This window comes from Terrapene carolina, unplaced genomic scaffold, assembly GCF_002925995.2.
Source record: "Terrapene carolina triunguis isolate 2854851 unplaced genomic scaffold, T_m_triunguis-2.0 Scaffold192, whole genome shotgun sequence".
NCBI lineage: Eukaryota > Metazoa > Chordata > Testudines > Emydidae > Terrapene > Terrapene triunguis.
In genome coordinates this window covers 25883440-25897182 of record NW_020664543.1, presented here as the reverse complement: position 1 = coordinate 25897182, position 13743 = coordinate 25883440, and the positions used below count along the sequence as shown (strand labels likewise).

The following is a 13743-nucleotide window of genomic DNA, read 5'->3' as shown; positions in this document are numbered from 1 at the left end:
TTTAAGGCCTGAAGAATCTTTAATTGTCATTGATAACGTTTTAGTTTGTGTTATTTTGCTAAGGATTGAAGCTCTCCTCAGAACAGTTGGCTGGATTATACACAAATCTTGATAAGGCTTGGCAAATAGTTCTCAGGCTTTTTAAAATACAGTAACTGTACAAGACAGCTTTAGACTGCCAAGCTGAGAAGCCTCTCTGCTGTGAATGTGCCAGTGACAAGGAACACATTGCCACTCTACCACCCATAAGGCTACACTGTGCACTTCTGACCAGGACGACTGTTCACATGCCCATTTAAATATGGATTTTAGCCTATTCAAGGCAACTGTCAAAGCACGATGAGAAGTCGCCGCATTCTCTGTGCTCAGTGTGCTGCACTGGATATATGCAACACTCACTCTGCTCCCTTTGAAGGTGGTATTCAGATTTGATAGCCGCTGTGAGGTCCACAAAAATCAACTGCATGCAACATAAGAGTCATTCCTTTATTTTACAATCAGAGCATTGCACACATTTTACCTGATCAATAGCCTTGGGCACATACACCAATCGCTGATCATTCCTCCACTCCATTATTCAGTGCTTCATAACTGTCAGACTAAAAAGCTGCAGGCGGCTGGTTACACCAGAAGAAAATCCATCCCCAGCTCATAACCTATTTCATTACTAGTAAGAGTAACACCATTCTACATTAGGACATTGGAAACCTTGCCTGGAAGTGATGCTGCATCCCTGGGCTTGAGCCCAAAGATACTCAGTCATTGTACAGGGCTGGTCCCACAAGAGGAAGAGGATGTGCCTTCAGTGCTCTCCAGTAAACCACAGGGTAGGAGTGCTATTAAGGCTCGTTACTGTAGACAGAACATCACAAGTGTCTGTGCAAGAGCGAAAGGCACTGCAGAAAAGGGGGGGGGGAGCCCTTTGGGATGCCAAAGTCTCTGCAACTTACATCAGAGAACAGCTTTTCCTGCAGAGAGTAGTTCTCACTTATCTCTTCCCAAAAGTGAGCGCATAACTGATACAGAGGTACCTTCACCAACAAAAATAGTTTTGTAAAAATTTTAAATTCTTTGCTCCCGTGTTCCATAAGAGTTTCAAACGAGTTCCATATTCTGCAGCATGGTCGTTGCTGCCAAATATACCCAATGGGAAAGGTTATGTACACATTTCTGATAAGCAGCTACATTTCACAGAAATAAACACAATGTACTTTTCTTATATGGCGAGGAAATGTGTGACATAAGGACACAGTCTTATAAGTTCAGTGCAGTTGAAATCAAAGACATGTCAGTCCTATTGGAGCCTGCCTTACAGTTTGACTTTGCACCGTTCTTTGCAGATCTTGTATTTTAGCTGGGCTTATACTGTCTCATGTGTGCAGCAATAGAAGTGGCAATTTCAGAATTCTTCTTGTTCTGGCCATAGTAGTCCACAAAGCCTCCATCTGGCCCAATGAGGTACATAATAATTGTGTGATCCACCTGTAAGACAGCAGAGAGCAAATTTGTGCTGCAGGTCCTGAGCATCACTCAGAGGGCAGTAAGGGTTAGTGCCCTGATTAGCCTTTCAATCCAATTATCTCTGACTGGAGATTTACCAAGAAGAACAGACTCTAGTTACAGACTAGAAATGGGCCAAGCAGGAGGAAATTCGAGAACAAGCTGTAAACAGATAGGGTGAAGAGGCACTGCAAGTAGGAGAGCCTTGCAGGAGCTGTAGGCAGCTTCCCCCGTTCCAGTCTTCAAGCAGGGTAAGTACAGAGAACAAGATGGAATGAGAAAATGAGGCTTGACCTGTTTTCCCCCTAACTTTTCCCTCCTCCCAGCTCTTCTGATGCCCGGATTAAGAGGAGAAGTTCTTCCTGCCCCTGCCGGCCTAACATCTCAGAGCTCAATGTTCGCGAGACCCTCTCACTCCTTGCTGTCCTACAACCCCGGCTCCTGCAGTGAGACAGGCACTCGGATCCAGACCTTCGCCTGATGTAAAGGAAAAGGATATGGTGTGGGGACGCTGCAATAAACCAAATTCACTCTCAGAGCAGATAGTGAGGGCAATAACGTTACTGAGAAAAGTGAGCTATGGAGAGAAGGCCTTGTGTGTACCAGGAAAGGCATAAGTACCCAGCTATGGGGCTCCCTCTGCTGGCTACACTGTGCTAGCATTCAAAGAAGCTTCAGCTGCCTTTCAAGCAGGTTGGAAAGGTTTAAATCAAGGCAATATAAAATGGTTTCATTTTTTTTTTTAACGTTCACTCATGTAAATCAGACTGAGATTTTACAAAAAAGTCTTTAAAATATGTGCTATTGCAATTTAAAACTTAAATGTATAATTAACTCAGTTATAAATGTTTAAATATCACTCTCCTGGTAGGGTCTCTTCTCTGAGCTTTACAAGATTGCTATGGGCAAAAGTAGAATTGAAAACTAAGGCCGTGATCCTGCAAACACTTATGAGGGTACCTAATTTGATTTACGTGAACAGCTCCACTGACTTCAGTGGGGCTACTCATGTGCTTGAAGTTAGACGTGCACATAAGTGTTAGCAGCATCACAGACAAATTGTATTTTTATTAAAAACTTCTCATAGCTGCATAAAATCTTTGAAACTTCAAAACAAAACTGCTTCAGTGTTAACAATGAAAGGTGTATGCAGTGTTGTAGCCATGTTAATCGCAGGAGATTAGAGACACAAGGTGGGTGAGGCAGTATCTTTTATTGGACCAACTTCTGTTGGTGGAAGATGCAAGCTTCTGAGCTACACTGAGCTCTTCAAGTCTGGAGAAGGAAGAAGAGTATCTGAGCTACACACAGGTTTGGACAGATTGTTAAGCAGGAGGCCATGTAACTTGAAATGAAGTGGATAATTGGGGGTTAGACTGTTATGCATGAAGGGTTTGAAGCGTGGGTGAAACCAGACAATCATTACACTCTAGAATGAACTTACACAAAAAAAAGCTAAAAGACAAAACCACCACATCACCCATGGGCAGACACTTTTCACAAAGTGATTACTCCATATTGGATCTTTCAGTACTTGTCCTCAAAGGAGACCTGTACAACACCTTCAAAAGATGAGCCTGGGAACTTAAATTCATGACAATTCCATGGGACAACTTCCTTAGCCCTCTCTATCCCAACAATCTGCAATCCACTCTATTGAAAACGGAAGCCACTGACCCTTTGCAAAGGACAGCAGCTCAGGGGAGCATCAACCCATTTTCTTCCGATCACCGATCTGCAAGCACACTATCATGAGAGCTTCCTGGGTTTGCAATGGAGAGCAAACTGATCAAGCTTTTTGCAAAACAAGCTGCTTCAAACTACCTGTAACTTGCATGGCAGGCAGTAAAGTTTTCCCACAGTCCTGGGGCTAGAGCAGCCACATTTGAGCAGGGTTGGGGGGAGAGAATGGTGCTTCTAGGGACTCATATATATGGTTACTTTGACTTGGGTCTGCATGCTGCAGTGTGGACTCCAGAGGCATAGGTTCGAGCATGGGTTAGAAAACAATCTTCAGGTAGGGTTAAAAAAATGTAGATGCTCAAGTCCAGGGTTTCCTAACACAGGTCAGCTGACTCAATTTCTACTAACTCTGCGCTTACACTGCAGTGCAGACATCCCTCTGCTACCTTACAGACCTGAAGAAGAGCTCTTTGAAATTGCTCTCACCCACATATCTAGAGTATGTCCACACAGAATGTAAGCCTAGGCTTTAGCCTAAGCTCAAGCCTAATGCCCCTTGCGTCCACTCACCAATTGTGTTAACCCAGGGCTCAAACCTGAGGTCCCAGGACTTTGCAGAACTGCAGGGTCCAAGACAGTGTTAAGCTGGGATCTAGGGTCTGAGCCTTATTGCTTTTCTGTGTGCACACAGCCCCAGAAATCTTCCAGATGTATCCCAGAGTTCCTTGGGGCAACTTCCTTAGTCCTCTCTATGCCCACAATCTGTAGTGCTGTCTATTGCACTCTATTGCAAACAGAAGCCACATCTCCTTTTGCAAACAGCCTGCACCCAGCAGCTCAGATCAGTGTTAACCCATTGTCTGCTGAACACCACCAGTCTGCACACACACTACCAGAGATCTTGCAGAGTTTTCAATGGAAACTGATCAAAACAAGCTTTTTGCAAAGAGAGGTGCTTCCTGGTGACAAGAGCACAGCCAGATTTTGGTGCACACTGCCCGGGAACCCCTGCACATGCAGCCCCAGGGCACGGAGGGGCAGAGAGCAGAAAGGGGACTAAGCAGCTGCCGTGCAGGGAGGGGGAGCAGCAGGGCTCCTGGCTCAGCATGGTGATAGAAGGGATGACCCCCAACACCTCAGCTGCTCCTGCTCCCTGCAGGGCAGCCGCTTGGTCCCGCTCTGCTCTCTGTCTCTTGCTCCCGGGCCCTCCTGCCCTCACAGGGGCTGCGTGTTCAGAGATGCCTAGCCAGTTTGCACTGTAAGGTGGTGAGTGGGAGCCAGCCCCAAAACTTCCCCACAGCCTCCCAGGGATCCCTTATCCCTGCCTCCCGGGGGTACGGCTGGGGCAGGGATAAGCGATTTCTGGGGGGTGCTGGAGCACAGTACATCCCAAGTCCTGGGGATACCCTTCATAGCCAACTAACCAAAAACACTTTCATTGAACAGCCCATTTTAAAAATTAAAAGTTGCAAAGTTTCATTTTAGTAGTTTGGCAGCCCTGGAGACTGATGTCCTAATTATCCTCAGAACAGGTGCACATGAGCATTTTCCTGCCAATGTGACTCAGCGTAGAGGGAGAGAGCCCAATTCTCAAATTAGATGGTAGAGTTCAGTATAAAGCTTTCTACTGACACAGCCACCAAAGGAACGAATTATGCAGTTTATGTACTCATGTGCTCCTTATTGACCCGAGTCCCATCAATAGCACCGTCAGTTACGAAAAAGGGTGGGCACTAATGTTTTCCCACTGTGCAACACATGCTCAAGTGCCGACCGGGGGGGGAGGGGGGCGCGGATGCTAGGCACTCTGGGTTAGGGTTACTTTGACTCAGGTCTGTGCACTGCAGTATGGATTCCTAGGTTTGAACACAGGCTGGAAAATCCTTAACCTAGGGTTAAAATGCAGTGTAGACGCTCAAGCCCAGGGTTCCCTGACACAGTTCAGCTGACTCAAGTCCCACTAACCCAGTGGTTCTTAAATTATGCATCAGGCCTGTAGTGTATTAAATTGCTCCCCGTAGGAATGTGCTACTTATGGTATACTTCTTACGGCTGCCAGTCTTAGTGCTCCATAAGTAGCACATTCCTATGGGGAGCAATTTAATGCACTACACCCGGCAGCTCTCTCAGCTGCGCTGCCCCGCACCAGCTCGCAGCCCCCTCCCCCACAGCGCTGGCAGCACGGAGAGCTGAGGCTGCGGGGGAGGGGCCGGGGGCTAGCCTCCCCAGCCAGAAGCTCAAGGGCCAGGCAGGACGGTCCCACAGGCCAGATGTGGCCTGCGGGCCGTAGTTTGCCCACCTCTGCTCTACATGCTCTTATCTGCAAGCACAACCTTAAATCATCTACCTCTCGGTGGGGAAGCTCTCCACCTCCTTTCAATCCCATATCTCAGTAACTGATATCTTTGAGGATATCCAGCTGCCAATTTAAACTCAGCAGACAAAACCAAACTCTTGATCTGCCACCTCCCCTTCCCACCACTACAGCTGAGGGCACCACCACCTTCCTCCAAGTTACTCAGGCCTATAACCTGGGTGTCTTCTTTGACTCAGGCCTATAACCTGGGTGTCTTCTTTGACTTCTCTGTATTCAGGCCATCTCTAAAGCTTGCTTATTCTTCCCATACATCCCTTAGATCCACCCTTCTCCCTTTGCCAATATTGATGAAAGTCATCCAAGCCCTTATTTAGTATCTTGACTACTATAATCTCCTCTTCTCTGGTCTTGACTACTGCAATCTCATATGCCTCAAATCCATACAAAACTGTTGCAAAACTCTTCTTCCTGGCTCATCACCTGAACTACCTCACCCCTTGCTGAGTCCAACATTGGTTCCCCATACTTCCACAAACACAAGAACTTTGTCTTCACCTCTAAGATCTTTCACAGTACTACCCTGCCCCACCTACCTAATTTAGTCACTTGTGGTGTCAATCCCCCCTTCACAATGCCAACGATCCCAGGCTTTACTGTGCACCGATCCTTAAACAGCTCCACATTTTCTCCCATGCTACAATTTACATATGCAGAAAGTCTCCTATTGACTGTAGACACTGACTTATCTTCCTTCAAATCCCACCTCCATCTACAAAACCCTGCCAGTTGATCATAGCTAGGCAGTGATGAGCTGACCATCCCTCTTCCTACTCCTTTAACTCCCAATTCCTGCCATTCCCTCTCACCCTACCTCCACTTCCACTTAAAAGCGAGACCAAAACAATACAACTTGGAATAAAATTCATAACCATGAATTGTATGTTATTGCATGTTATTCCCCATGCCCACCTTTTGTGTGCCTCCTTTAGAGCATGGGCTCACTGGAGCAGAAAATGCCTCTTTGGGTAAGTCTACACAGCAAAGAAAAAACCACAGCTGGCCCGTGCCAGCTGACTCAGATTCATGGGACTTAGGCTGCAGGGCTGTTTCACTGCTGTGCAGACTTCCAGGCTTGGGCTCTCTGAGACCCACCCACCCTGCAGGGTCCTAGTCTACACAGCAATGAAACAGCCCTGCAGCCCAAGCCCTGCAAGCCTGAGTTGGCTGGCATGGGCCAGCTATGGGTTTTTCTTTGCTGTGTATACATACCCATTATCTGTGTTTGTACCATATCCAGCATAATGGTGCCTTGGTCCCAGTTTAGGTCTTTGGGGTTAATTCCCCTAATGTAAACATTTAGTAGTAGCAATAAATATAAATAGGCATTTGTTATGCAGGATCTTAGATTAGATTATCAGAATGATCTCTTCTGGCTCTAAAATCAGTGAATGAATCTGTGAATAATAGAGCACTCGGGCACAGGCCCTGCTTTTACTTACTATGTAGTCATTGTCTTCATCCTTGGGGCCTGAGCTGTAATACACACGATAGGCTCTGGACACCTGCTCAATCTGCTCTTTGGTACCAGTCAGTCCAATCAGTTTGTGAGAAAACTCTAAACAGAAATGCAACACATTAGCCATGCTAAGGTTCCTGCCACCCAGAACCAGCTTTGGTAGAGCCCAGCCATCATTTTAATCACAAAAGAAAGCAACGAGTACAGAACAGCTACACAGTGCAAGGAAGAGAAAGGCAAATGGTACCTTTAACATATCTGGCAACGGCTTCTCCAGTGTCCCTCTCTGGGTCGATGGTAATGAAGAGTGGGGTCACATTTGGCAGAGATGGGATCTTGTCTGTCACCACAAAGATTAACAGTTAATATTGCTCTCAGCAGGCCCAACGCCACAGCTCATCTCCCACATAATGAGGCTATAGCCAAACTCATAATACACAGTGAGTATAAGGGGCCCTTTTTGGCACAGACTGAAATGGTGACCACTTTGGAATGATATTGGGCAGGTTAAACAACATCTAATGAACTTTTTTAAAAGCCAGGGAGCAAGTGCAATGAGATAAAATGGAGTTCTCCAAACCCTTGTGTCTGCCCTGGGGGTCCCTTCTCCTCACGTGGAGATCCTACCTCTATTTACCAGGGCTGATAGGCCAATTGAGGTGCAAGGAATGCAGATTATAACCAAGATCAGGCAGCATGAGAAATAATAACCACTTCTCCCTGTTGAAAGGAGATGGTATTTTGCATTTCACCATCTATCCTGCTACCGCCTCCTTCCGAGGGAGCAATGCCACATCACTGAGACATGAGGGAAGGCTCCTCCTGCAGCAGTAGTAACAGTAGCAGCAAAAGCTACTTGCTGCTGCAACATTGCACATTCCTAGAGGGGAAAGGGTTATCTGCTTCTCCTTAACATATTAGGTTTGCTTCTGGAGAAGCTGAGAGAACCCATCATCAACAGAACCTACAACCCACCTGGCCCAGAGGCCATCTTTCCGCCATCCCCATTGTCACAACAGAGCTGGACTCACCTTTCTGCCTTCCTCCTTCCCTCACCCCTTTGACCAGAGCACATTAGTTTCTTTCCTGCTAGGAAAGGCTCCATCCTGCCAGTAGTTACTATCCATGCTTTTCCTCCTTTATTCAAGGTGCTGCTGGAGGGCCCAAATCTCCCTCCTCAAGAAGCAGATGTGGACCTCACTCAGCCTGCCATCTACAATCACACCCTATCAAGTGGCTCAACTTCATTGGTGCTGGGAGTGCCACACAGGGGCAAGTAGCTGGGATTTTAAACATTCTGCTAGACTTCTTCTGTACCCAAGAAATATTAAAGACTGTAAAAGAGAGCATCCATCGCAGAACCTTTTTGTCCGAAAGGAAGTTTTGAGCATGCGGAGTATTGGAGATAATCCCTGTCCTGCAGAGCGAAGATCTTTGCCACAGGACCTTTCACCTATTGACAGTACCTCCTCTTAAATGAATGTTATTGGTAAACTTGTAACAGGGATGTTTGTGAGATTCATGAGAGTTCTATAGGGGCCACCTCACCCCAACAATGGGGGCTGCAGCACCATACAGGCATGTGTACGGCCAATTCAGGGGCTCCCGGATATTGCCCTATAAGATGTTGGGGTAAGTTACACTGATTGCTGCTTCCCTGGCATTTTTGCACGTGGATATAAGGTGTTTTTCAACTGAATGAGAGGGATGAATGGGCAAGGTTTTTCTAATGCGGACAAAGCTCTATCTTGAGAGAGATCTGTTCTCCAGATTAGATCCAGCCTCTCTTTAATCAAGAAGCTGCTCTTGGTTAGCAGTCACTACTGTATTTCATTAACCAAGAAAACCCTCTTCTAGCAGGACAATACCACATCCCAAAGGGTAGTGCCAAGTACAAAAAACTATAGGAACCCAACACTGACTCAGAGCATGCCTTATATGAGCTTCCCCCAAGATCAAAGCATGAGGCTCAGTTTGACCTTGTTTTCTATAACATTGCATCTAATGTGAAGCAATGCAGAGACACAGCCTAAAAAGGCTGAAATTTTCACATACATTAAGGAGCTGGTCCCATTGCCATTTAGTAAGGTGGGAGAAGCACTGTAGTATTTCACTACATGAAGTACAGCCTATTTTAAGTAGAGTTAGGATTCTGACTGGATTCATTTACCAATTTCATCCACCGCTAGAATCATTTTCTCCAATTCCTCTGGACAGATATCAGGGCAGTGCGTGAAGCCGAAGTAGATTAACACCCACTGGCCCAGGAAGTCCTTGTTGGTCCTGGGCTGTCCCTGGTGATCCACAAGTGAGAAAGGGCCTCCCAGCAATGGCTTCCCAACAGCCCGCTTCTGCTCCTTCTCCAGCACTGAAACCAGACAGCAATGGGAGGTTACTACCAGCTGTGTCACACAGACGAGAGGACAAAAGATCCCAGAAACCATTCAAAGACAGTTTGAGTCATAAGGCTCTCAAAGGCAAATATGCCTAGTAAGACAACAGTAAGGTAACACCTTGAATTTCAAAGCCCACTGCAAAATATAAGCCCAACATGGACAAGACAACTTTATAGTACACAGAACAGTTTTACATTGTGATATTTTCCATATAAACTATATCCTACTGTGCTCCAAAAGGAGCTTATCATCAAGATGGCACTGAAGCTCATATGCTGAAATCAGGAAACATGAATTGAGATGGGACGCCTGCAGTTAAGATTCAGGCATCTTTTAGAGACTTAAGGGAGGAAGGGAAACTGCTGTGCTGCCATGGTCTAACTGAGTTTCAGTATCAAGACAAGGAGAAAAGAATTAGGTAAGTGATCACTATAAAGAGAGCATTAAACAGTAAGTGGTTAAAAAAAGCATACAGGGGTTAAAACCAGAATTGGGAATCTACGCTCTTAAAAAGTCTTACAAATACTTCCACATACCCTGGCGAAACAGACACACACACACTTTCATCCAGGAAGTTTTTGGAAAGTGTAGGGGACAATTTCCTGGTGCAAGTGCTGGAAGAACCAACTAGGGGCAGAGCTCTTCTAGACCTGCTGCTCACAAACCGGGAAGAATTAGTAGGGGAAGCAAAAGTGGAGGGGATGATCTTAAACGCAAAAAAGAAGCTTATAAGAAGTGGAAGATTGGACAAATGACCAGGGAGGAGTATAAAAATATTACTCAGGCATGCAGGAGTGAAATCAGGAAGGCCAAATCACACTTGGAGTTGCAGCTAGAAAGAGATGTTAAGAGTAACAAGAAGGGTTTCTTCAGGTATGTTAGCAACAAGAAGTCAGTCAAGGAAAGTGTGGGCCCCTTACTGAAGGAGGGAGGCAATCTAGTGACAGAGGATGTGTAAAGAGCTAATGTACTCAATGCTTTTTTTGCCTCTGTCTTCACAAACAAGGTCAGCTCCCAGACTGCTGCACTGGGCGGCACAGTATGGGAAGGAGGTGATCAGCCCCCTGTGGAGAAAGAAGTGGTTTGGGACTATTTAGAAAAACTGGACGAGCACAAGTCCATGGGTCCGGATGCGCTGCATCCGAGGGTGCTAAAGGAGTTGGCGGATGTGATTGCAGAGCCATTGGCCATTATCTTTGAAAACTCATGGCGTTCAGGCGAAGTCCCGGATGATTGGAAAAAGGCTAATGTAGTCCCCATCTTTAAAAAAGGGAAGGAGGAGGATCCAGGGAACTACAGGCCAGTCAGCCTCACCTCAGTCCCTGGAAAAAATCATGGAGCAGGTCCCCAAGGAATCAATTCTGAAGCACTTAGAGGAGAGGAAAGTGACCAGGAACAGTCAGCATGGATTCACCAAGGACAAGTTATGCCTGACTAACCTAATTGCCTTCTATGAGGAGATAACTGGGTCTGTGGATGAGGGGAAAGCAGTGGATGTGTTATTCCTTGACTTTAGCAAAGCTTTTGATACGGTCTCCCACAGTATTCTTGCCAGCAAGTTAAAGTAGTATGGGCTGGATGAATGGACTGTAAGGTGGATAGAAAACTGGCTAGATGGTCGGGCTCAACGGGTAGTGATCAATGGCTCCATGTCTAGTTGGCAGCCAGTATCAAGTGAAGTGCCCCAAGGGTCGGTCCTGGGGCCGGTTTTGTTCAATATCTTCATTAATGATCTGGAGGATGGCGTGGACTGCACTCTCAGCAAGTTTGCAGATGACACTAAACTAGGAGGCGTGGTAGATACACTAGAGGGTAGGGATAGGATACAGAGGAACCTAGACAAATTAGAGGATTGGGCCAAAAGAAACCTGATGAGGTTCAATAAGGACAAGTGCAGAGTCCTGCACTTAGGACGGAAAAATCCCATTCACTGTTACAGACTAGGGACCTAATGACTAGGAAGCAGTTCTGCAGAAAAGGACCTAGGGGTTACAGTGGATGAGAAGCTGGATATGAGTCAACAGTGTGCTCTTGTTGCCAAGAAGGCTAACGGCATTTTGGGCTGTATAAGTAGGGGCATTGGCAGCAAATTGAAGGACACGATCATTCCCCTCTATTCGACATTGGTGAGGCCTCAGCTGGAGTACTGTGTCCAGTTTTGGGCCCCACACTACAAGAAGGATGTGGAAAAATTGGAAGGAGTCCAGCGGAGGGCAACAAAAATTATTAGGGGGCTGGAGCACATGACTTATGAGGAGAGGCTGAGGGAACTGGGATTGTTTAGTTTGCAGAAGAGAAGAATGAGGGGGGATTTGATAGCTGCTTTCAACTACCTGAAAGGGGAGTCCAAAGAGGATGGATCTAGACTGTTCTCAGTGGTACCAGATGACAGAACAAGGAGTAATGGTCTCAAGTTGCAGTGGGGGAGGTTTAGGTTGGATATTAGGAAAAACTTTTTCACTAGGAGGGTGGTGAAGCACTGGTTACCTAGGGAGGTGGTGGAATCTCCTTCCTTAAAAACCTCTAAGGTCAGGCTTGACAAAGCCCTGGCTGGGATGATTTAGTTGGGAATTGGTCCTGCTTTGCGCAGGGGGTTGGACTAGATGACCTCCTGAGGTCCCTTCCAAGCCTGATATTCTATGATTCTGGGCTTTTATACTCTAATCTTGTGTAATGCTTACATACTACAATAATAGATGTAATATAACAACTTAATATAAACCAACAAAACTACAAGTTTTAAAAGAGGACTTAAAAAGAGCAAAAAGAAATCAAAACAAATGTAGGAAAAGTAAAATACTGGATAAACTGAAAATAGATAATGGTATAAAATATGTATATATGCACACACGGGGTAAAAATAGAAACTGACAATCAAAGAACAAATGGAAAAGGAAAATAAAACTAAGTGGGTAAAATAGGCCAGAACAGAAAAAAGACAATGTGCCAAAAGTCTTGTGCTCCATCTCATTCCATGTATATTTAGACCAGACTCTCTTTTGGACAGGGAGCTATCATCCTGTGTGTTTGTGAGGTGTCTAGCACATTGATAGCCAGTCTGCTAAAATCAGCATATCAATCTCTCGTAGTTGTCACCCTTCCGAGCAGCAGTACCACAGCTAACATGGCCACAAGATCTTTTTATCTGCACAGCTATAAAGGCTTGGAGAGAGAATAACAAAGGTTTTGGGGTGATAATGTAACATATACATACTTTCTTCCTTTTTTTTCTTGAAGTATTTCATTCCTGCCAATAAAGCTCCTCCAATCGCAAATGTGAGTGCCAAGGACTTCCAGGAAACTGGCTACTAGGAGAGAGATTCCATAAAAATTAAACTTCACCATCTTCAACTACTTTTTTTGTAAAACATAGGAAAGTACTAAGTATGTGTTTATGAAATAAAACCCAGCTCTTGCGATATGACAGAATACCTGTATCTAAGATCAACCACAATTCTGTTTGAAGAACCAATCCACAAAAACCAAACCCAGGTACTTTTGTAAATACAACCACTGCACAGAGACTATCAACACAGGGGAGAAATTCCGGCTATGGCTGCCACAGAGGAACCCTCCCCACCCTGGCTTCCCCCTTGACCAGGAGAGCAGGGCACCTCTTGCTACACACAAGGAACATGAGGGAGTTTTAGGCCTTAGCCCGCAACCCCTCTGAGTTTAGATTAAGGACATGGCTATGGCCGCCATTGGGAACGTGGCCTCCTTACCCCGGGCTTCGAGGGGCCCGTCTTCGCTTTGTCGCCTTGAGGTGCAGTAGCCAGGTGGCGAGTCACCGCCAAGGAACCCGGGAGATCCCAGCATGATGAGCGGCGAGCAAGGCTGACAGCGAGCAGCTACAGAGAGAGAGATGAGATGAGATGACCAGGAGGTTAAGGCGCGAGGCTGCTCGGGGTCTGGGGGCGAGCAGGCGGGAGTTGGGCCCGGCCGAGAAGGGAGGGGGGCGCAGGCACGGGCCGGGCCGGGCCGGGCCCGGCCGGTGGACGGTCGCCGGGGCGCGGAGCAGTTGTGACATGGCTGGGCCCTGGACCTGCCCCTAGGCAATGTCGAGCCGGGTCAGGCTGCTCAGTGCAGGAAGCAGGACCCCGCCAGGCCCCAGGGGACGCGGCTCCCCGGACCGGAAGTTCCCCTCACCGGTCGCCTCCACGCGCCTCTACGTCCCGGAACGTGGAGTCCCAGCGCCCAGACGAGGGAGACCCGCCCGGCCGCCGCCATTCCGCAACCGGCTTCCCCGCCAACTAACACCCACCCCGTAGCTTCCGGCGTCCCCGTCCCCAAGTAGCTTCCGGCGTCCCCGCCAATTAACCCCCCCGCGC

At 46.8% G+C, this 13743-nt stretch overlaps 1 protein-coding gene across 1 annotated transcript; it reads right to left on the bottom strand.

The window, feature by feature from the left end:
• Positions 1 to 472: 472 nt before the first annotated feature.
• LOC112102726 (protein SCO1 homolog, mitochondrial) lies at positions 473 to 13656 on the bottom strand. Its single transcript, XM_026654534.1, has 7 exons — positions 13562 to 13656; positions 13138 to 13263; positions 12627 to 12717; positions 9187 to 9384; positions 7264 to 7356; positions 7000 to 7115; positions 473 to 1482 (listed from the first exon to the last, which is right to left on the bottom strand). The coding sequence occupies exons 1-7, from the start codon at positions 13640 to 13642 to the stop codon at positions 1351 to 1353; spliced, it is 837 nt and encodes a 278-aa protein (XP_026510319.1). The 5' UTR covers positions 13643 to 13656; the 3' UTR covers positions 473 to 1350.
• Between the last annotated feature and the right edge of the window lie 87 nt (positions 13657 to 13743).